We start from the raw sequence: 24,427 nt of genomic DNA on the forward strand, positions 1-24,427 counted from the left end.
GTTGTTCCTGAACTTAACTTGCCACTTATACCCAGGTCCTCCAGGAGTGATGGCCTACTTTGGTCTTCCCTGTGCCCAAAATTCCTGCTGTATCCACAATGGTGGTCACCTCTTCTGACCTGCTCTACAGCCCATGAGCTCCCAAGCCCCCTCACTTTACTTAATTCTTATAGCCCCCCATGACACATCCTTGGAGAGTGGAATTCCAGGGCAGGCTGTGTGATTTCTACCTCAGAGCTCTCTGAGGATCTACTGCTTATCTCTGTCTCAAGGATGAAGATGGATGACAGGTGCTACCCAGTGATCTTTCCAGATGAGCGGAATTTCCGTCCCTTCACTTCCGACACTCTGGCTGCAATTGAGAAGAGGATTGCCATCCAAAATGAGAAAAAAAAGTGCAAAGACCAGACAACAGCAGAACCCCAGCCTCGGCCTCAGCTTGACCTAAAGGTCTCCAGGAAGTTGCCCAAACTCTATGGTGACATTCCCCATGAGCTGATAGCAATGCCCCTGGAAGACTTGGACCCATTCTACAGAAATCATAAGGTAATTGAATGGGGGTCTGGGGTGTTCTAACCATGCAGTTATAATGACTGTTACAAGAATTCCCAAACACTGATCTTGGAGTTTGCAGGGATGTCTGTCCTCCTTTGTTATCACCACTTGTTGTTGTCTTCATACTCCTGAAAACCTCTTTCAGCCCTCATTTTCTCTCTGTAATATATGTTTTGGCAAGGAAGAGGAGGACTAGGAGTAGCAGGATGATTAAAAGGAAAACAGAAAAAACATAAATGGTGTCATGGAAAGAGGACTGGACTAACAGAAAGATTGGGTGTAAGCCATGTAAGTGATTGGCTTTTTGACTTTGGATAAACCACTTCACTAATCCTCATTTTTCTGATCTGTGAAATGGGGATCATGCCAGCTTCCTATAATATGGACATGATATGGAAGCACTTTATAAACTGTAAAGCATTAGACCTACATGAAAGATGAATATCACTGTCCAGGAATGTCCATTTCCGTAATAAGAGTTTTCCTCAGAAAACTCCTCAACTATAGGCTTTTTAGGCTACTAAATGAGATTTTTCGAGGCCTGAGCCATAGACCAACATGACACATAATAGAAGTTCAATAAATGAAGTCAAAGAATATGGAATGAACTGGGCATATAGAGATTTTATGTAAATCCCATGCCAATATGTGATAGGCTTGCTGTTTAACCTACCTGAAGGTAGTTCTTGTAGGGAAATTCTAGTAAATTTCCTTAAAGGGGCTTCTGAGTGAGGAAATGTGAGCTCTGGGCTCTTCTAATGGCTGTTTCAAAGACTGGGGCAATGAGGACAGTCCTGCCCCTTCAGGAAAAGCTCAGAAGACCTTACCATCATCATTTCACTGTGTGATCCAGCTAAGAATGGAAAACCTACCTCACCAGACTTAGTTCAGAGAGGAAGGAAATTTGGGGAGAAGTCCTAGAAATATGAGATACTGAGACCATTCTCTGCTGGCAACCATAAGAAATTGAACTCTCCAGAGAAATGTTGCCTGGTGTGTCCTTGTATTGGGAAAGACCTAGAGTTACCAGGCCAGATGGGAACTGTGTGTATAGAGGAAAGTGGGGAGTGAGTGAGAAAAACAAGAAAGGGGATGAGAGATGAGGGAACAAAAACACTCCAGTATTTCTCCTTCTTATGCCCCAGAATTCCAGGGCCTTCTTGGAGGTAGAGTTGTTAAATGTGAGCTGACTGCTGGAGGTCTTCTGCCTCAGGGCCGGAGTAGGCAGCAGCTTGGTGTGCTGCAAATAGTCCTGGAAGGATAGGTTCTGTTCTAGAATCATCTCTTCTCAGGTTGGGCTCTCCCTTTAAATCAGAAGACATGATACTTTTTTAGAGCTCTGCACACCCATGACCCCATGTGGCTTGTACTCTCAGTAGTCAGGTGAGATATATGTGGTAGTTAGCACTCCACCTCAAAGATGAGGAATCCGACTAGATGGGGAAGTGGATTAGGCCAGGCCAAGCAACTGGTAAGGAATGGAGTTGTGACTCAAACCCAGGGGCTCCTTCTGTAGTCTAAAGCTACTTCCTATCTTTAGAAATTTCCGTTTTAAAGAGCTACAGAGAAAGGGGTGGAGTCAGCAAGCAGACAGAAGGAGCTGGTACCTATCATTTTAATAATTAAAACCCTGATGAGTGTAGTTAAATACACCATTAGTTGAAATATTTAAAGCAGTCAGAGATGGCATTAATAAAATATCAAGGGGCACAGAGGCAGAGCCATATCATGCCACCTATTAATCTGGGGTGACCCACCTCAAGGAGAGGTTTGCTCTCTGCCCTAAAATTGTCTTTCTATCCAAAGGAAGAGCCCAGAATCCCTAAAGTGGGTCTTGGGCTCCTGAGCTCATAGCTTTCAAAGAACTCTGTGGCCCATTTCCTTTTATTATAGAGGCAACAGAAAATATCCTTCTCCATTTTTTCCTGCAGCCAGATGGCCAGCAGACAAGTAAGTTCCAACAACTCAATGAAGGACGGTTGATGGTTGGCGGTGACTGAAGTTCCGGTACCTCAGCCAAGGCAGCATCTACCTGCTATATTGGGCCTGGGTGACAAGGCCTGTCTTTTCTCTATAAGAACACACTGGATTACATGTCAAGTAGTACTTTTGCAAATCTTAAAGGAGCAGAGACATGGGGAAACAGGAATGACCCTCATTCTGTGAAGGCTTTTGTAACTAACAACCTTAGGGACATGCAAGGGAATAGCCAGATTATGGCTAAATGGAAAGAAGGAGGTCTGGGTGTTGATGTTAGAAGCCTGTGAGTGATGGGTTGTTGTCCAGTGGCTGCTTCATTCCCAAAGCCCAGGAAGACATACTAGGAAGAAATGGGTGCATGTAAGGTATTCCTCAGTGGAGCCCAGTGGGCATTTTGGATGGGACAACATACCATTTAGCAGATCTGTCTCAGGTTTGGCATCCCTAGACCTATCCAATAAAGGCCAGTAGGGCCTCCAGTAATTGTGACAGACAATCAAAAACACCCACATGCATTTCCAGGTGCCTTCTGTAGGTCCTCTCCCACCAGTTAGGAATCACGGGCAGATTTGCCTGAATGTCTGTGGGGAGAATGGGAGAGCAAGTCTGGGAAACTTGATGACTTGTTGATGATCCTCAAGGTTAGAATTGACTGATAGACTATCTCATGTAGAACTGCTCAGGTACAACAATATGGACTCTCTAGGTTCCTGACTATTCTAAGATGTGTTACAAAGTTTTCATTTGTAATCAAAATAATTTAAACTAATCTGCTGAATGTGAATGTTCAATACTACTTCCATCTCTCCAAGTTCCCTTCTAGTTCTTATCTCCATAGATACATACCATGGAGTACAATATGAAGGGTTTTGCTCTCCCCAGTTACTAGTCTCCACCCTTGTTTATCTGCAGGGACTATATGCTCCATTTCTGGAGTCTCCAGAGTATTCCACTGGTTGAACAGTCCACAGCTCAGTACTTATCTTGGGACTCTGAGTGAGACCTAGGCCACATTGTAGAACGGTTGGTGTCCAGAACCACAGTGTAGGCCGATCAGAAAGCACCTCGGACTTCAGAATGACAGCAGTCCAATTAGAAACTGTCATGATCATAATAAGCCAAGCCACACCTCAATCTGTGGTTCCACTGAATTTTTTCTAAATGAACTCATGATAAATATTGTTTTGTCACTACATGTAATTCTTGTTGTGTTTGTTTGTTTTTGCAGACATTTATGGTGTTGAACAAAAAGAGAACAATCTACCGCTTCAGTGCCAAGCGTGCCTTGTTCATTTTTGGGCCTTTCAATCCAATCCGAAGTTTAGCCATCAAAATCTCGGTCCATTCATATCTTTTCATTGCATATTTTACTAAGTCCAGGTCATGTGAAAAGTGCAAGAGCCCCAGATTGTTCACATGCTTGTTGAGTGGAATTAGCTCATTCTTGGAACAAATACTGGCTGAGTGCCTATTGCTGCACGGCAGGGGCTGTGCTAGTGCTGTGTGTGAACAAGACTTGGCCCAGCTCTGGGATCCAAAAGGCAGAAGGAGATGGGCCCAAAAGGCAGGTGATTTCGTTAGTGAGATGGACAGTTTGGGAGTGGTAGTTGTGCTTTGAAGGCATCCAGGATGACTTCCTGGAGAAAGGAACATCTGAGTTGAGACCCAAACGAAGGTTGCACACTGTCAACCTGTGTTCTGTATTTAGCAGCTAAATGTGTTGTATTGGACCTACAAGTGTTTAAAACTTTATGGAAACACCCTATAATGTTAAAAGTCCAGATTTCCAACATCTTTTGAAGATGGAACCTCTGTAAAGGCTAGGTCTGCATTCCTACCTGGCAAAAATTGGTGTAGTGAGAAACCACTGCCTCTTTCAGAGGGGCTGTGCAAACTATGCTTTACCACATCTCCACGCCTCTCTGTGACCCAGCATCCGCCCATTTCACTCACTTAAATTACTCCCCAGACTCTTAAGACTTTGAGCTTCCAACCTCAGTCTTAAAGAGTAAAGACAGGAAGCATTCCTGATGTGTGCAGCAGGTAGTGGAGACACTAGGCAGTTTTAGACTGGGAGAGGTGAGAAAGACATAGACTGGTAGACATAATGAAGTACTGGGGGCATGGGAAGGAATAACTATTCAGGTTGGATTCCCTAGAAGCAGAGCCTGAGATGGGGATTCTTATTTAAGTGATTTAGTTGAGGAGTGCTCTCTGGAGAAGGAAAGAGGGAAGCAGGATGGAGCAGTCCCTCAGGGGAGGGGACAGCTATGAGTTGTTCTTCGCCAACACTCACAGTAAGCAGACAGGTGCACCTGCAGAAAAGGAGACCTGGAGGTATGCCCACAGCCTTCGTTATGACTGATGACATGTGCCACCCTGTAGTGTACCTGCCTTAACAGACAGCAGTCACATTGTTCAGTATGTTCATCATCTGCACCGTCATCATTAACTGTGTGTTCATGGCCTCTGCCTTCTGGAAGGAAAACAGTAATACAGATACTGACAATGCTGAGTAAGTGTTTGTCCTGCACTCGTCCATCCTAAGGTTTTAAACAAACACACCTAAAAGACTTATGATTACATCAAAGTTCAGATATACAGAGAAAGACAAACACCCATAATCCCAATTTCCCAACACAAATGCTGGCAGAGTCAATTCTAGTTTCGTATACATATTTTTAATAATTGTTTTTTGAAGACATTTTAAAATACTAAACAGTACACATACAAATTTTATGTCTAGCTTGTAAGTGGTTTTCTTTGTGCTTAGATAGGCTTTATAGGAATCTTCTTTTATGGTTATACAATATTTTATCAGGTAAATAAACCATAATTTACTTAACCATTCTAGTGTTTTACTACTATAAATATTGCAACAAGCAACATTTTTACATATAGCTACTTCTTAAAAATTACTATTTTCTTAAGATAGAGTCTTAGAAATGGGTTTGCTGGATTGAAAGGTACATTTTAATGCTTGAAAAAATATATGGTGACAAAATATTTTCCAAAATAGAGTTGAAAATATTTACATTTCCTTAATTTCTGGATGGGTTGGACTTTTTGGTTTTAGTTTGTGAATTCTGTATTCCCATCTTTGCCCATGTATCACTTTTGCTTTTATCCTGGTGAGTTTGAGTGAGTTCTTTGCATAATTAAAATATTAACTTTTTGTAATTTTTAGTTGGTTATTCAGACATACAAGTTCATTTTTCAACTTAGAAAGTTCTATATTTTGATAAATACTCTCTTTATGTTGTCTTAGTTTTTCTAGCTTAACATATTTACTGCTTTAGTCTTTCAGGAATATATTGGATAATAAATTGACAGAATAATAAGAGATCTCTTATTTTGATCACATATTTAACTATATGATAGAAACCACCACATTCAACATTACAGAACATTCCAGACACCCTTAAAGTTTCCTCGTGCCTCTTGGCAGTAAATCCCCTGACACGACTCCCAACGCCAGACTTGATCTGCTTTCTGTCACCCTAGGCTAGTCTTGCCTTTTCTAGAATTTCATATAATGGACTCATGTGGTATATATGATACCATACTTTCATGTCTGGCTTCTTCCATTTAGCATGTTTTGAGATGCATCCATGTTCTTGTTTGTATCACTAGCTTTCCCCTTCTTTGTTGTTGAGTTGTATTCCTTTGTATAGGTATACCACAATTTGTTTTCCCTTTCACCTGTTTATGGACATGTGGGTTATCTCTAGTTTTTGGTTATTATGAACAAACTTACTATGAACATTTCTATATAAAATTCTTTTTGTGGATATATGTTTGCATTTCCCTTGGATAAATACCTAGGAGTGGAACTGCTGTGTGTTATATGATAAGTATATGAGTAACTTTTTAAGAAACTGCCAAACTTTTCCAACGTGGCTGCACTGTTTTACATTTCTGCTAGCAATATGTGAAAGTTTCAAAGTCTTTATTAATTACATCCTTCAATTTACTTTGAGTTTAATTTGCTCTTCTATATCTAGCTTCTTTAGGTAGAAACTTGGTTAGTTTGAGGTCTTCTTTTCTTGAGCAATTGTATAAAGCTATAAATTTCCATCCATGCACTGAAAAAGCTTCATCCCACAGATGTTGATACATTGTGTTTTTATTCCCTTTTGGTTAAACATATTCCCTACTTCTTGTGATTTCTTCTTTGTTCCATGTGTTATTCGGAAGTGTGGTTTTTTTATTTCCAAATATTTTATATTTTTCTAGTTGTCTTATTGTTAATGATTTCCAATTTAATTCGGTTGTAGAGAATATACTCTGTAAGATTTCAATCTTTTGAAATTAGGAGAAACTTATTTTATGGTTCTACCCTGGGGAATGTTTCACATGCCCTTGAAAGAACATGGGTTCTGCAGTTGTTTGGTATGATATTCTGAAAATGGCCAGTTAGGTTAAGGTGGTTGATAGTGTCATTTAGATTTTATCCTTTAACCATTTCTGTTAGTACTCCTATGAATTGCCAAGGAGACGCTTGAAGTCTCCATCTATGATTATGAATTTGTCACTTCACAATTTTTCACTTAGAAAAACCCAAGCTTTGCTTCATGTATTTTTGCCGCACTATTATTAGGCATGTACAGATTTATGGTTATTATATCTTCCTAATGTATGCATTCTTTTATCATTATAAAATGTCTTTATTTCTAGTAGCATTCCTTTTACTATTTATTCCTTTTAGTATTATTTTGTCTGAGATTACTATAGCTATTCCAGCTTTCTTATGCTCCTTGTTTGTGTGGCATATCTTTTTCCATCCTTTTACTCTCAACCCTTTTTTGTATTAATAGTGTATTGTATTTTTGTATTTTAGTGTTTTTGTACTAATAGTGTTTCTTTTGTATTAATGGTGTATATGTGTAAAGAGCACATAGTTGGTTCTTGTTTATTATGCAGTCTATTTTTTAATCTCTGCCTTTGATGGAATATTTATTTTATTTGCATTTAATATAATTATGAATATGCTTGAATTCAGGTCTCCTGTTTTTCTATCAGTTTTCTGTTGCTCTCATCTGTTTTTTGTTCTTTTGCTCTTCTGTTGTTCTTTCACTCCTGCCTTCTTTTTTGTTAATCAGTTATGTGTAGTATTTCATTTTAATTCTCTGCTGTTTTTTGAGCTTTCCTTCTTTGCATTACTTTTTAGTGATTACTTCTTCTCTGCTGCTAAGTGGGACTTGGGATCTAGTTAAGGCTCATGAGCTCAGGCCTGTGCCTTAGAACAAGGGGCATGGACAACCCTGGGAATAGAAACCATCCTGGTAATATCACTGGGGAAAATGGTCTCCCCTCTAGAGAGTTGGCTATTCCATGTGAGGAGCTAACTGATAGTGCAGGGGCTGCTGCTCATTATTTACTGCAGTGTCTCTGGAAGCCTTTGGAGTCAACAAAGGGAGATCTATGGAGGAGGCAGATACAGGAGTGGGGATTGCTTCATAGTAGTGGTCTGACCTGCCAGCACTTCTGGTGAGATGCAATGAGTCTTCTTTTTCTTTTTTTTTTATTTTTATTTTTTAATGATTTTTTATTATATTATGTTAGTCACCATACAGTATATCCCCAGTTTCCGATGTAAGGCTCGATGATTCATTAGTTGTGTATAACACCCAGTGCACCATGCAATATGAGTCTTCTTTTTCTATTAGTAGAAAGCAGTGGCCCAATTGAATGCTAATCTGCTCAAAGGCCATTTTCACTACTAACAGACCCATAAGGCAGAGATATGAAAGAACCCTTGTCTAGGCTGTAGGGAAGGTGCTGCTATCCCCTGGTGGCATTTGGACTGGCAATGGATTCATGAAAGTGGAGGTGGGAGAAGGCTGTTGAAAATGGTTTCATAAAAGAAGGCATGTAGCTGAGTTGTTAGGCCCATGGGGGAAGAGTTTCTTTAGTTTTGTCAGTGTCCTTTGGTTAGAAACCTTTTAAATGGGAAATTGATTCCAAGCTGATAGTTCTCAGAGAGTGAATGCCAGAGCGCCCTAGGATCAGGTCATAGTGTTCTGTTAACCTACCTGGACACCACCCATGGCCCTGACTGGATACCCTAACCATGCTTGAACTGACAGTGAAACATTCCAGAGGGCCTTATTTGCCTGGTGGCTTGGGGTTTCCCCATCATGGAGCTCCCAAGCCCTGTTCCTGGTGGTGGGCATGGCTCTACTCCATATCATATGTCATGTTGCTCTGCCTGTCCCTCTATTGGCCAGGCTTCTGCTGGAAAAGAGAGAATGGGGGGGATGGGAGGTGGGAGGCCAGGTGGTAGGGCAGAAATGGCAGTCAGAGGCTGTTGCCTCAATTGTCTGAGATCTAGATGAAGACTTGCAAAATCACACAAATCTGCAATTACAGCCTTTTCTCAAAATACCCTTAACTTTGTAAATTATACCTGAGTTTTAAAAATGGTATTTCAGGGCAGACATGAATTAATCTGCTGTGTTCATTTGTCACCTAAAAGGTGATCAGCTTTTAAAAAAAGACTGAAAGAGAGAGCTGCTCATAACCATTTCTCCTCTTGGATTTGGTTACTTTGGATTTTTCAAGTTCCCAAGGCCTTAGTTCTTTAGCCTTGTGGGCTGACAGTGGCTGGATATTATACCAGAAAAGGTCCACTTCTCTTACTGTGAAATGACAGATTGTTTAGATTATTTGAATTGATTGTTTCTGTCCCTAAAGGGGAACGTGTGTGTGTGTGTGTGTGTGTGTGTGTGTGTGTGCGCGCGCGCGCAGAACCAGCATTTTTGACAGCTAGGGATTATAACAAGAGAGATGGAATATTGTGGGGTTTTGTTGTTGTTTTTTATTTGCTTATCTTGTTTGTTTGTTTTTGAAGGAGGAAGGGGACGAAGGGAAATAAATTAGAGGATAGAACATGATGAAAGACTCAGGGAAGAGAATGGAAATAGGTTTTTCTTTTTAATTCCGGTAAAATACATGTTACATAAAATTTACCATCTTAACCATTTTTTTCTGTTTATTTTTTTATTTTAATGTTTTTTTTATTATATTATGTTAGTCACCATACAGTACATCCCTGGTTTCTGATGTAAAATTCGATGAATCATTAGTTGCATATAACACCCAGTGCACCATGCAATACGTGCCCTCCTAACTACCCATCACCAGTCTATCCCATTCCCCCGCCCCCTCCTCTCTGAAGCCCTCAGTTTGTTTCTCATAGTCCATAGTCTCTCATGCTTCATTCCCCCTTCTGATTACCCCCCCTTTCTTTATCCCTTTCTTCCCCTACCGATCTTCCTAGTTCTTATGTTCCACAGATGAGAGAAATCACCATCTTAACCATTTTTAAGTGGTATTAAGTATATTCACAGAGTTGTGCAACCAATTACCACCATCTATCTCCAGAACTCTTTCCATTTTGTAAAACTGAAACTCTGTGCCCATTAAACACTAACTCCCTTCCAGTCCCTGGCAACCACCATTCTATGTTGGGTTGCTATGTATTTGACTGTTCCAGGTACCTCATTTAAGTGGAATCATACAGTATTTGTCTTTTTGTGATGGGTTCATTTCCTTTAGCAGAATGACTTCAAGGTTCATCTATGTTGTAGCATGTGTCATGATTTCCTTCCTTTTAAAGGCTAAAAAAGTCTAGTTACCATACAAACTTTTTACAATATTATTGACTGTATTCCCTATGCTGTACATTACATCCCCATGTCTTATTTCTTTTATAACTGAATGATTGCACCTCTTAATCCTCTTCACCTATTTCATCCATCCCCCATCTCCCATCCCCTTCCCCTCTGGCAACCATCAGTTTGTTCTGTTTCTGGGCGTCTATTTTTGTTTTGTTTGTTTTGCCTTTTAGATTCCACATATAAGTGAAATCCTACAGTATTTTTCTTTCGTTGTCTAATTTTACTTAGCATAATACCCTCTGGTCTGTCTTTCTTGTCATGAATGGCAAGATTTCATTCTTTTTTATGGTGGAGTAATATTTTATTGTGCGTATATACTACATCTTCTTTATCCACTTATCTGTTAATGGACACTTAGATTGCTTCCATATGTTAGCTATTGTAAATAATGCTGCATTGAATGTAGCAGTATGCATTCTTTTCAAATTGGTGTTTTTGTTTTCTTTGCATAAATACCCAAAAGTGGAATTGCTGGATCATATGGTACTTCTATTTTTAATTTCTAAAGGAACTGGTGATGGGTATTAAGGAGGGCACATATTGCATGGTGCACTGGGTATTATACGCAAATAATGAATCATGGAACATTACATCAAAAACTAAGGATATACTGTATGGTGACTAACATAATATAATAAAAATTATTATAAAAAATAAAGGAACCTCTATACTGTTTTCCATTGTGGCTGAACGAATTTACATTTCCATTAACAGTGCACAAGGGTTCCCTTTTCTCTGCATCCTTGCTAACACTTGCTTCTTGTCTTTTTGATAATATTCATTGTGATAAGTGAGAGGTGATATCTCACTGTGGTCTTGGTTTGCATTTTCTTCATTATTAGTGACCTTAAGTGTCTTTTCATGTGCTTGTTGGCCATCTGTATATCTTCTCTGGAAAAATATCTATTTGGGTCTTCTGCCCATTTTTAATAAGATTGTTTGCTTGTTGTTGAGTTGTATGAGTTTTTTTATATTTTAGATGTTATCCCATAGGAGGCTATGGGATATAGTATTTGCAAACATCTTCTCTGTTTAGTAGGTTGCCTTTTCATTTTGTTGATGGTTTCCTTTGGTGTACAAAAGCTTTTCACTTTGATGTAGTTTCATTTGTTTATTTTTGCTTTTGTTGCCTTTGTCTGGGGATACAGATCCAAACAAATATTGCTAAGACCGATGTCAAAGAGCTTACTGCCCAAGTTTTCATCTAGGAATTTTATGGTTTGGGTTTTTACATTTAAGTCTTTAATCCATTTTAAGTTTATTTTTGTATATGGTGTGATTTTTTTTTGTTGTTAAGTTGTATATTTTGGGTATTAACTTCTCATCAGATACATGATTTGCAAATATTTTCTAGAAGTTGTATAGTTTCTGCTTTTGCACTTAGCTATTTAATACATTTGGAGTTAATTTTTGTACATGGTGTAAGGTAGGGGTCCAACTTCATTTTTTTGCATGTGGATATTGAGCTTTCCCAGCACCATTTGTTGAAAAGACTGTCCTTTTCCCACTGAAAAGTCTTGGCATCTTTTTTGAAAATCATCTATCCATATATGTTAGGGCTTATTTCTGGTCTTTCTATTCTATTCCAGTGGTCTATATGTCTGTCTTTATACCAGCTCCACACTGTTTTGATTACTTTAGCTTTGTGATAAATTTTGATGTAAGAAAGTATGAGACCTTCACCTTTTTCTTCTTCAAGATTGTTTTGGCTATTCAGGGTCCCTTGAAATTCCATATGAATTTCAGGATAGATTTCAGGATAGATGTTTTAATTTTGCGCTGAATCTGTAGATGAACATCTTAATAGTATTAAGTCTTCCAATCCATGAACATGGGATATGGATAGATCCAGTTTTTAGCCTTGTCATTTATTCTCTTTGTTCCTTTGCCACCGTCCTCTTCTGTACGTCAAAATGACAATGCTAGAATAGTGGTGATAAAATAGCAGTAACAACCCCTAGTCCTAAGGTCCCACGTTGGCTAAAACGACTCTCAAAAATATGGCTGTAGAGCTTGGCATTGAACAGCAGCTTTACAATTTTATCTGCGGGCCTGTTTCTCAGATATTCTAACTACTAGAACTTGCGTAAGGAACCTACCACTCTGAACTCTGGTTTGCTGAAAATAAGAATGTTAAATGTCACATTGAAATGGAATAAAACTGCATAGTGGCCAGATAAGACGGATGGGCTCTCTGCTTTTCACATCACTTATCATGTTCCTACTTGTTCTGAATGATTTGCTTTATAGGTATGTCTTCACTGGGATTTATATTTTTGAAGCTTTGATAAAAATATTGGCAAGAGGTTTTATTCTGGATGAGTTTTCTTTTCTTCGAGATCCATGGAACTGGCTGGACTCCATTGTCATTGTAACAGCGTAAGAATGTCAAAGATGTTTATTGAGGAAACTCAGGGTGGGAAAGAATCTCCTTGGCTTCCACCAGGGCTTTGTGGGGGTCCACGTGAGTAACTGTGTCCTAATAATGCCTAGAGCTCTGAGTGCAGTGTTGCTTGGCCCTGAACAGCACCATGCAGCCAATTGGCCAGAGGCCACCAGTATGAATCCATTTCTAGGCCACATTCATGCTCTCATTCCTTCAGCCATTCACTTCCCAAACACTGGCCTATTATGGGCCAAGTTCTGTGCAAGATACAGGGGTTGTGATAATGCAAACAAAACAAAACAAATAGACATGGTTCTCACCCTCTTGAAGCTCACAGTCCAGATGGGAAGAGAGAAAATTAACAACCATCACAATCTGGTAGGGTGAGTGCTAGGACAGGAATTGGGCATATATTGGGCTGTCAGAATGTGTAGGAGGAAACACAGAGTCTTAAAAATCTTTGGCTACTGCAAGCTCTCAAGGAGTTTTTTGTTTTTTCTTTTTCATTTTCTCCTAGAAGTTTTATACACTTGGCTTTTATGTTTAAGTCCATGGTCCATTTTGAGTTAATTATTATGTATATTGTATATGACATGAGGTGAGAGTTGAAGTTCTTCCTGAAGGAAAAGACATCAGTTTGGCATCTGAATGATGAAACAGAGTCAGCAAAATAAAGAACAAGAAGAGCCATGGCCCATTGCCAGCACAATAATAATAAACCTAACATTACTTAGTTTGTGCCAGCCATTGTTTTAAGCACTTTGCATATGCTTTCCTATTTAATATTCACGAAAGCCCTTTGAAGTAGATGCTATTAATATCGGAGTTTTACACTTGAAATTCAATGATTGGGTGCTCCTGGCTATTGAAAGGTAGTGTAGTGCAGTGATGAGGGCTCTGGAGTCAGACTGCCTGGGTTTCTTCAGGGCTTGGCCACATGGTGAGACCTTAGGGAAGTGCACTGGGCCTGGATCTTGGTCGTTAATAAGTGTTTCGATTGATTTCTGTTATCAATGGATGTAGCCACAACTGCATACTATTTCAAGGAATCCTCATCTATGTCCAAATATAAAAATTAGCAAGCATCCTGTGCAATCTGTAGTCCACAGCAACAGAGAATGATATTACCAGACCCTGAGATGAAGGTGAGGCTGATAAGGCAAAGCCCCAGATTTCACCATGGTAGATACAGGGCCCATGTTTATTTGTGGCCTTTGTGGAGATATACAGCGTGGCTGCAGGACTGAATAGGCCCAGACTTTTCCTGTGCTTTGTCTTATAGGTTTGCAACATACGTACCAGAAGTCAGGGAAAGCGGCTTCAGTCTGTCATCCCTGCGTACCTTCCGAGTGTTCAGAGCTTTAAAAGCAATTTCAGTGGTTTCGGGTAAGTCACTCTGATTTTCAACATTGCCTCTTAGCAGGCGGAATGTCCTTTTATATTTAAAATTTTCTCAAGATGTCATATAAACCAAAACCAAACAAATTCTGCTTTACTCATTTATTTGATCATTCAACAAATGTGTGTTTGAGCATATGTCTAGACACTGTGCTAGCTGCTTGGGGTGTATCATAAGAGTGAGTGAACAGACAGAGGTCTCTGCCCTCGTGGAGTTTACATTCTGGGTTGGGGTGGGGAGACAGACACTAAGCAATAACTATAATTAAGAGGTAACTATCCTGTTTAGAAAATGATATGTGCCATGGAAAAATAAAAAGGAAAAGTAAACAACATGAGGGCTACTGGAAGTCGCAGGGGTCCAGGGATGCAGGATGCAGTTTTCAAGAGAGTAATCAGAATAGGTGTCATTGGGGAGGGGAGATGGGAAAAGATTTGAAGGCAGTGAGGGAGTTTCATAAGTAGATATATGGGGAAGAGTGTTCTGCACACAGGCAACAGCCAGTAGTGCAGGGACATAGGAATAGAAAAAATATAGATGGGGCTGAGTAGACAGAGTGAGGGGCCAGGTGGTAGAGGTGGGACCACATAGGAAAAGGGAAGGCACATAACCACTAGGAGGACTTGAACTTTGCTCTGAGATAAATGGGCGCCAGGTGAGGGCTTTGAGAAGAGGAGTCACATGATCTGGGGGTTTTGTTTTGGTTTGTTTTTATGGAAGTAGAGGTGACACACAATGTTACATTAGTTTCAGGTGTACAACATAGTGATTTAACAATTCTATAAACTATGCTGTGCTTACCACAATTGTAGCTACCATCTGTCACCATATGATGCTGTTACAACACCATTGACTATATTCCCTATGCTGTACCTTTTGCCCCCATGACTTGTTCATTCCAAAACTGGAAGCCTGTGCCTCCCACCCCCCTTCACCCTTTTGCTCATCCCCCTCCTCTTACCCCCCATGGTAATCACCAGTTTATTCTCTGTATTTATGGTTTCCATTTTGTTTTGTTTATTTGTTTTGTTTTTGAGATTCCACATGTAAATAAAATCATGCAGTATTTGTTTTTCTCTGTCTGACTTATTTCACTAAGCATAATACCCTCTAGGTCTATCCATGTTGTTGCAAATGGCAACATCTCATTCTTTTTTATGGCTGAGTATATATATATATATATATATATATATATATATATATATATATATATAGTACACCACATCTTCTTTATCCATTCATCTAATTGGACAGGTTTTAAATGGACTACTCTGTCTGTTGCATGGAGAATAGAATGCAGGGGAGCAAAGGTGGAAGCAGAAAGATCAGATAGGAGGCATGGTGATCACCACGAAAATGTGCCACTCAGATCTCCTGCTGCAGGGAGCATAGCTGACTGATGATCCCAGCTGCCACATCTCTGGATTCACAACTGCAGTCATGTTCATGCCAAGATCACACTTTCCCTGCATGTCAGGGGGATTAGAGCAGGCCCATTCCTAAAGGATAAAGTCCTGAAGGACTGTAGCTCAGGGGCTCCTCGAGAGCTTGGTTGAGACTCTCTCACAGTGGCACTATAGTCTGAGTCTCTTCTTGCCCAGTCCTGCTTCCTTACCACTCTCCTTTCCCAGGTGCCAGTCCTGTGTCATAGTCTGAGGCTCTCCCTGCCAGCTGTACTCGCTTCCCCTTCTTCTTCACAGGCATGTCACCCAACAGATCTCCTGCACTTCTGGTTCCAGAGTATCTGCTTCTCAGAGAACCCAAAATGACACAAGAGGCCACTGTCATAATCCAAGAAAAAAGATGGTTGTGCTCTCAGATCAGATGGTGGTAGAGGATTTGTTAAACAGTGGTCTGACTTTATGAATTTGAAGGTAGAAACAATAGGATTTCCCGATAGGCTGATTGTGTGATGTGAACAAAAGAGAAGAGTCAAGGATGAGTCAAGTTTTTTGTCCTGAGTGACTGGAAGGATGGAGTCATCACAGACTGACATAGAGAAGGTTGTGAGAGGAGCAGATCTGGGGGTCAGATGAGGAGTTAGCTTTGGACGTGTTCTGTTTGGGATGGCTGTGAGACATCAAATGGAAGTATCAAGTAGGTAATGAGGTTTACAAGTCTGGAGTTCCAGGCAGCAGCTTGGGCTGTTGATATCATTTTGGAAATCAGGAGCCTATAGATGATATTTGGAGCCATGAAATCTGATGAGATCACCAAGAGAGTGAGCTTAGATGAAAAATAGAAGAGGGCCAAGAACTGAGTCCCAGGGCACTACCACCTTAAAGGTGAAGGGAGAAAGGGAGAAACCAGCAAAAGGGATGAGCAGGAGACACCAGAACATAAGAGGGAAAGGTGGATCCTGGAAGCTATGTAAGGAAGGTGTTCTGTGAATCAGGATGAAGCTAAGATGGGTTGTGAGTATGAACTGGAGTTTATAAAAAATGAGGTTATTATGGCATACCTTCTTCACTCCTTCCTCTTTCCTTTACATTAAAACATCTTTATTAAAAAATATTCCCTCTCTGGAGTCCTTCATTCCCCCCTTCTTCTTCCCTTCCCTTCTAATCTCTTCTATCAATTCTTAGCTCCACTACCAAAACTCTAGGCAATTTGGATTCTTTCAGAGGCAGTGGGTTATTTTTTGAGGCCTCAGAAATGGTGATAAACTGGCAGCCAAGGACACTTTATGTAGAATTTGTCCCTCTCCTCCTTTCCTTCCTCTTTTGCAAGTTGGACCTTGGTTTCCCAGGTAAAGTTAGGGCTTTTGTGCCTTGTGTTTCCAATGGGCAAAATATACATCAGGCAGTCACTTAGCAGCTGTAGTGTTTCCTTCTTCATCTCTAAGCAGGTGAACATAGTCTCCATTTTTTCCCATGAAACACATGAGATCCCGGGATACATTTGGAAGTAAGGATGTGAGGTATGATCTTTAAAGGGACTTTGGAAAAATTATTCAGGAATCAGAACCTTCTCTCAGCCAGATCCTCTTGCTTTGGAGAAGACTCAAGCATGTTGTTATAGATGAGAGTCGGATGTAGATGAGGTTGAAGCATCTGCTTGTTTGGCTGCAGCTGGGACACAGTGAATATCCCAGCTTATACTGAAGCCTCCTCCTTATGTGGCATCGCACTTTGTGGAAGGGCCATTTGCTGCAGCTTTGGACTCCCATTAGGTGTCACTTTCTGTTCTCAAGTCTACCAGTCATGGTTTACATTGATTAGTTGAAACGATGCCACTTTGTGTCATCTCACACATTGTAAGTCATATCTGGTTGTTTATCTCTCCAGCTGTGCTGAGAGCAGAGCCCCTGACTCAGTGGTGTACTGGAGCTGACTTCTTCTGGCTCCTCAGCAGCAGATTGTGCATGTCCTTTTCCAGCTTTGCATCCAGGGATGTCATGTGTTAGCTTGAAACCATTAGGGTGAGAGGGCTTTATGGAGGGAGAAAAGGGATCTACACTACATAATTCAGCAAAGAAATCTGTAAATGCTATAGATGGGACTTTCTCTGCACACACACTCCTCCCCCCACACAGAAAGCTGATTTTTAAAAAAAGACTATTTATTTGAGAGAGAGAACGGGGGTGGGGGAAGGGGCAGGGGGAAGGGCCGAGGGAGAGAAAGAGAGAGAGAATCCCAAGCAGACTCCATGCTGAGTGCAGAGCCTGACACGGGGCTTGATCTCATGACCCTGAGATCATGACCTGAGCAGAAATCTAGAGTCAGATGCTTAACTGACTGCACCATCCCAGCAACCCCAGAAAGTTGATTTTAAACATTTACCGTTGTACCACAAGGTTATGTCTTTCTTATATTGTAACTTGGCAGCCTAGCAGTGTGCCATGGACACAGTAGGTGCTTAGTAAATATTTCTTGAATTTAAAAAAAAACCTATTATAAGTAGTAATCTGAGTTTTTTTTTACCTAGAATATTCTCATTATCTGGGTCCAGACAAAGCTCCTCCTTCTAGCTCTCTGCCCCCCAATTTAGCACTGTTTCATGGCACTTTGCATACCTTGTAGTAAGTAGTGACTACTGAATGTTAAATACAGGTCTATCTCCTCTAGGGTAGCCTCATTTTGGCTGTGGTGCTGCATGAAACCCCAGCTGTGAGGTGTCTGCACAACTGTAATCAAGTTGTTTGTATGGGATGTTTCTACTCAGAGTCTTCCCACTAGCTCTTCAGAGCAACCCTGTGGCAGACACAGGGCAGAATGAAGAGGCTGAGCTCTAGACTGATGGACTACTCAGTATCATACAACTTCTCAGAAAGAGTTAGAACCAGAACCCATGGCATCAGAATCCTAGGCCAGGCCAGTTTCTGATTCCAGCCTGCAGTCGGGTGACGTTTGATGCCTTGGCTTTTCCCTCCTTGCCCCTTGCCTGTGTCTGCTGTGTGTGTGAGTGGGGGCTTGTCCTTCTCCTCCCCAGGTCTGAAGGTCATTGTTGGGGCCTTGCTGCGCTCTGTGAAGAAGCTTGTTGACGTGATGATCCTGACCCTCTTTTGCCTCAGCATCTTCGCCCTGGTAGGTCAGCAGCTCTTCATGGGAAGTCTGAACCAGAGATGTATCCATAATGACTGTAAGAATATGGATAACCCTGATGGTAAATATTCCACCTTTCATGCCTTGGTCTGTGCATGGTTAACTTTTATTGTCATCACTCATACTATCTATAGATCTGCATTACAGAGTCTCTTAGGAGCAAGGATGACTTCATCCATTCAGGGTTCTCATGCAGGCAGATGTGTTTCTTAGAGAACTGCCTCATTCTTTGGGTTTCCATGGAGAAGGCAAAGCCTGCAGCCATATCCACACAGGTGGTGTCAGCTCCTATCCCTTCCCCTGTGGATCTGCCCACTTCTTTGTCATGTTTTGCAGAAGTCTTCAGAATGCCTGTATTGGTCCAGCAACTTCCCAGCCCTCCTCTTTGGATATTTTCTCCAATGATACTACTTCTTTTTCTGCTGCATCCTCTCCACACTGAGGTCAACCCTACAGCAATTTCATGTGTCTGGGACCTCATGTGGCTAACCCCTCTCCATGTCTGTCTTGGTTTATGAGCTTCTCATGGGCTGATGTCCAGCTTCCCCTGGGCATGGACTCTGGTTCAGTTTTATGCACTGAGAAGCCTGGGGGACATGTTGGTGTCACTGCTTCCTCCTCCACCTTCTTCCTTTCCCTCCTTGTCTCTTGCTCCTTCCTGAGGGCTTATGCTCTGGTTCCTCTCTGGCAGTCCACTTTGATCATTTCAGAGGGTTCCAAGCCATTTGTTTCAAGCAAATCTGGCATATTTGCTATTCTCTTTCCTTTCAGTTTTTTTAAAAAATCTGAATTTATGATTCATTCCTTCTCAGACAATTGCTTTGAAAAGAAAAATTCCTCTGAATTCAGAATGTGTGGCACCTGGATGGGTAACAGGTAAGAGGTTCATATATCCATTTTCCTCCCAAGCGCAGCACTGGTGGACCTTTTGGGGTAATGTGGCAAACAGTCTTCATCTAATGACTTGTGGAAGCAGTGATGGCAGTAGGCAAACAGTACTGATTATTTCATGTGTCTAGGTGTCTAGTTTAAATGTGCATTAAGTTATTAATAATTCATGATTATAATTATTAATGATAAAATTAACCAATTAATTCTAAAATTAATAATAAAATGATACACTTAATTATAATTAATATTATAATAATTATTTCCAAGTGTTTAGAGCAACTTTCTCCCCCAAGTCATGTTGAATTTGTAGCTGAAAAAACCTACTGAAAATGTGATATTTTGACTTTGTGCAGTGGGTATTCAAGACTTTCAAAGGGTAAGAAGAACGTTATGACTGAGAGCCCCAGGGAGTCCTTATTTCCTGTCCAGTGGCATGGACCTGATGCAAGACTATCTGAGAATCTTCCTCTGTTTGCTCATGTGTTGATCACCACTGTCTCTAATTTCATATACAGTTTTATGTGTGTTCATACGCATTCACCCTAGCGGCTCATAGCTCTCTGGCCCTTTAGGGATACGCTTCTTTCTTCCAGAGTATCAGTGCTCTCTGTGGTGAGAAATTCAATTCAGGATGATTTAGTGAGTGTATTTCAAATTAAGGTAATATACTAGTCACTCTGATAAAATAGGCTAAATTTGTTCCTCAATAACAAATATGTATCAAAGGCTGATAGCATGCCAAATTCTGTGCTACGCCCAGAGAATGCAAATATGAACTAGAGATCACTTCCCTCTTGAATCTGGTATCTCACAGGAAGGAGAGAAAGTGTGTTTGACTCCTTGAAAGTGTGATGAGTGTTTTAAGAGAGACATGTAAGTACTGAGAGAAACTGAACAGAGGGCATAACCCTGTCTGTAAAATGAGGGACGTGTCCTCTAATGCCACCTGGGATGCTCATAAGTTCAGATTTAGTCAAACTCACAAGACATCATAGTCTTTAATCTAATACAAGGATTACTGGGTTCTATAATATGATCCACGACAGGATGCACTGCATCTACAGTGCTTTCATTTAATGAGGGGACCAATAGCTGTTACATACAGTGCTTCCTTCATCCCACACAGGTAGTTGCTGTAGGCAAAATCCAAGGTGAGGTGGGCCACTTGGATACAAAGACACAGTAGCCTTGGCTTCCAGCTGGTCCTTATTGTGTCCTTATCTCTCTAAGCTTGTGTGCTGATCATAGCTCTCTAGTCTTGGCATAGTCTCAAAGCTCAGGAGTTTTATAGAAGACTGGCTCCTAGTACATGACCTTCCCCACTGATCATAACACAGTAGTTTCCAAGGAGATGGCAGGTCTGAGGTCACCTTCAGGGGCAGCTCTCTGTCTGTCCAGGGCCCAGGCCTAGTTTTCAGCCTTTACTCGCTGCCTCCTTCCCTGAGAACCAACTGACTGGTGACCACAATGTGGATATAAAGTGGTAGGTAAGGAGGTAGAGTGAACAATTTAAGTCCATAAAATAGTAAGGGTGAAGGCTTTGGGCCTGAGGACATGAGATCAGGTGCAGTAAGAAGCCCAGCAGCTTGTTAGGCAGAGAGGCAGGAGACAAGAACTAACACTGCAAGACCTGGTAGCCCATCAGTGCCAAGGATTTTGACATTGATCACGAAGGAAACAAGACTTGAGCAGATTAGTTGTTTGTAAAAGTCACTATGGGTGCTATGTGGAGAATGGATGCATAGAGTAGATGAGGCAGCCACTTAGAAGACTAGGTTGATACAGATGAAAGTCACGAAGCAGTGCAGTGGAGATGATGAGAAATAGATGGATGAATTCCAAAGACATTTAGGAGACAGAAAGAACAAGATTGCGAATTGAAGAGGGGGGTTGGCATGTACACTGTGCATAAGTGCATGTGTGGGAGGATGGTGGGAAGTGTTGAGGGGAGAAAACTGTTAGAGGTATTTCTCTTGCTTCCGGGGTGAGTGACTGGTGATGTCTTTGTCAAGATGGGAACACTGGAGGAGAGACTTAATCACCTGTATAGGTTGACGGGAAGGTATATCCAGACAGGGGAATATTGGGCAAAACAAGCTAATATTTTGAATGGTGACTAGGAAGTAAGATAAATCAAGTATGTTAGGTTCATCCCCAATAGATTCCTGGAAGATAAGGGTGCTGGGGCTTCACAGGGTTTCACTGAGGTCTGGTAGGGAAGAGGGCACAGTGGATGTCTTCCTTCTGAGTCACCCTAACGCCAAGCCTACCACTCACTGAGTACTACTTTGCCCACCAAGCAAACTCCCAATCAACTTGTCAGGACCTCTGATTAAATGCAACTGAACACACCAGATAGCTGAAGAAAGACTTTGGCATAAAGGGGGTCGAGATAAAGAAACAGGAAAAATGAACATTATCGTAGTTCAGGCAGCTATATAAAATGCTACCGACTGGGTGACTTATAAACAACAGAAATTTATTTCTCACCACTCTGGAGGCTGGATGTCCAAGATCGGGGCACTAGCTTGGTTGGGTTCTAATGAGGGCCCTCTTCTGGATGTAGGTGGTAGTCTTCTCTGTTGTATCTTCATATGGCAGAAAGGGAGCTCTCTATTGTCTTTTTTATGAGGCTGCGAATCCCATCATTAGGGCTCTGCCCTCCAGCCCCAATCACCACCCATAGGCCTCACCTCCCAACAGCATCACACTGGAGATTAGGATTGCAATGCATGAATTTTGGGAGGAACCAAACATTCAGGCCATAAGAGCCGTGGACAAAACAAGAGTTCAGAGAGAACCAAAATCGACTTTTAAAACTTTAGATAGGGTCCTCAGTGAAATTAAGAGAAATATTGTATACATAAAAATGAAAATAGCTCATTATGAAAAAGGAACAGTCACTGAACAAGAAAGATTTTTTTTGGTAATGTGATTACGAAAAATCAATAATAGAATTAAAACATCAAGTAGGGGTAATAGTCCAGAAAGTAGCAACAAAAAACAGAGACAGAAAACATGAGAACAAATATCAATCCAGAAGTCCCAACATTTGACTAAACAGAAATACCTGAAATAGGGCACAGAAAAAAACAAAAGGGAGAAAATCAGCAATGCCACAATACAGAGGATTTTCCTGAGCTTGAGGATGCAAGTCCCTCAGTGTCCCATAAGGTGCCCAACACAATGAATGAAGAAGGTCCATGCCAAGTGCATTATTGTGGCCTTTCAAGGAAAAGATTCTAAAACCAAAGAGAAAAAGGTCACCCACAAAGGAACAAAAATCAAAATGGCATCAGAATTCACAATAGCAACACAGGATAATAACTGTGCAGTGCCTTCATATTTCTAAGGAAAAATTATTTTCAAACCAGATTTCTACTTCTGGCCAAACTATCAATCAACTGTAAAGGTAGAATAAAGATTTACTCACATACGCAAAGATCACCCAGTCTTCTTAAGAAGTCACTTGAGATTTGTACCAGAAAAAACGAGAAAGTAAAACTTGGAAAAAGCAACACACAAGAGCCAAGAAAAACATATCCAACCCCAGAGAGCCATTGACACAGGCCACAGTATTTTTCTGGAAAGAGGGATATAAGTAGTGATGAAGTGGGATAGGATGTTGAGGAGCTAACCCTCATCTTAGCACGAACTTAATCACCAAGGACTAAAGTTGGTATATATCAGCATAAACGTTACCTTTAGAGATATGTACATAAAAGAGTTGAAAGTTGTTGACTTTGCAGTGTGTAAATGATGGCTAAAGAATGATGGAATGGTTTTCATTACGAGCCTCTTGGTGCCACATGATTTTTAAACCATGTGCATGTATTACTTTGATCAAAATACTGTATTTACCAAAAATGGAGAAAGTACATGACCTTAGTATTATGTGGTAGATACATTTAATGATGTGTGCCTTGGTGATTTGGGTAAAGACCTATGTGCAAGAGATCTGTTTGTAAGGTAAGCCCAAATGTTTATAAGAACAAAAGACTGTAACAACTGAAACCCTAAATGTTCACCATTAGCAGAGCAATTAAATAAATCATAGAACTATAAGACATGAAAAGAAATATTTTCTTGTATGCTTGTGTGGAAAGACCTCCAAGCTATATTGTCCCATGAAAAAAGCAAGGTGCAAGAGAATAGTCAAAGAACACTCCCATATATGTATTGCAAAAGAGGTGCACTGGTACATATGTGCTTCTCTTGCCTTTTATTACCACTAATTGTTCACTGTATCATTGCACTTAATTTTTAATGAAAAACTGCTAATATGAGCTTACTGATCAATCCATCTGAAAAGAGTCAGTGAGTGCCCCCAGTAAGGGATAGGCTGGAAGGCTTGGCAGGTGGGGCATGGCTCCTCTACAAATACTCTGCACCCAGGACTTCCCCGTATGAGTCCGTGGCCCTCAGAAGAGCCGGTGTCTTGGCTGGGATGGGTAGGTGGTGGGAGGGAAGCTGGCCTGCAGGGAATGTAATTCCTCCTCTGTTCCCTTGTTTCCATCTAGTGCCTGTTCTGAAAATTTTCAATGCAAACACACCAAAAGGAATCCTGACTATAATTATACCAATTTTGACAACTTTGGTTGGTCTTTTCTTGCCATGTTTCGGCTTATGACCCAAGATTCCTGGGAGAAACTTTATCAACAGGTTATCTAATTATTCTCTCTCGTTCTCCTCCCCCACTCCCTTTTCCCCCTCCTTTCTCCCACCCTCACCCCTCCACTCCTCCCTCCCTCTCTATTGCTCATCTATCCTTCTGTCATTTATTCATAACTTACCATCTATTCTTTGTCATCAGTTTGTCATCCTCAATAGTTGTACTGTTAACTTCTACCTTAGATATTCTGTTAGAAACATCAAAAACCATCTCCTCTCCCTAGAAATATTAGCCCTCTCCGGTGCTTCAGTTTTCACAAAGCATTCCTTTCTCGCCTGCCTTTTAAATTCTAAAATGCAACTACCCTTGAGAAAGTCA

The 24,427-nt window shown here is 40.9% G+C and overlaps 1 protein-coding gene across 1 annotated transcript in view; it reads left to right on the forward strand.

Annotated features, from left to right (window-relative positions):
* The first annotated feature begins 279 nt into the window (after positions 1–279).
* The window catches only part of SCN11A (sodium voltage-gated channel alpha subunit 11), a 79,047-nt gene continuing 54,899 nt past the window's right edge, over positions 280–24,427 (forward strand). The window contains exons 1-8 of the mRNA XM_026496750.3: positions 280–546; positions 3,764–3,882; positions 4,949–5,050; positions 12,468–12,596; positions 13,886–13,989; positions 18,434–18,607; positions 19,359–19,422; positions 23,958–24,099. Of these exons, the coding sequence (XP_026352535.1) occupies positions 280–546; positions 3,764–3,882; positions 4,949–5,050; positions 12,468–12,596; positions 13,886–13,989; positions 18,434–18,607; positions 19,359–19,422; positions 23,958–24,099 (1,101 nt within the window). The remainder of the gene's footprint in view (positions 547–3,763; positions 3,883–4,948; positions 5,051–12,467; positions 12,597–13,885; positions 13,990–18,433; positions 18,608–19,358; positions 19,423–23,957; positions 24,100–24,427) is intronic.

This window comes from Ursus arctos, unplaced genomic scaffold (genome assembly GCF_023065955.2).
Source record: "Ursus arctos isolate Adak ecotype North America unplaced genomic scaffold, UrsArc2.0 scaffold_20, whole genome shotgun sequence".
Lineage (NCBI taxonomy): Eukaryota > Metazoa > Chordata > Mammalia > Carnivora > Ursidae > Ursus > Ursus arctos.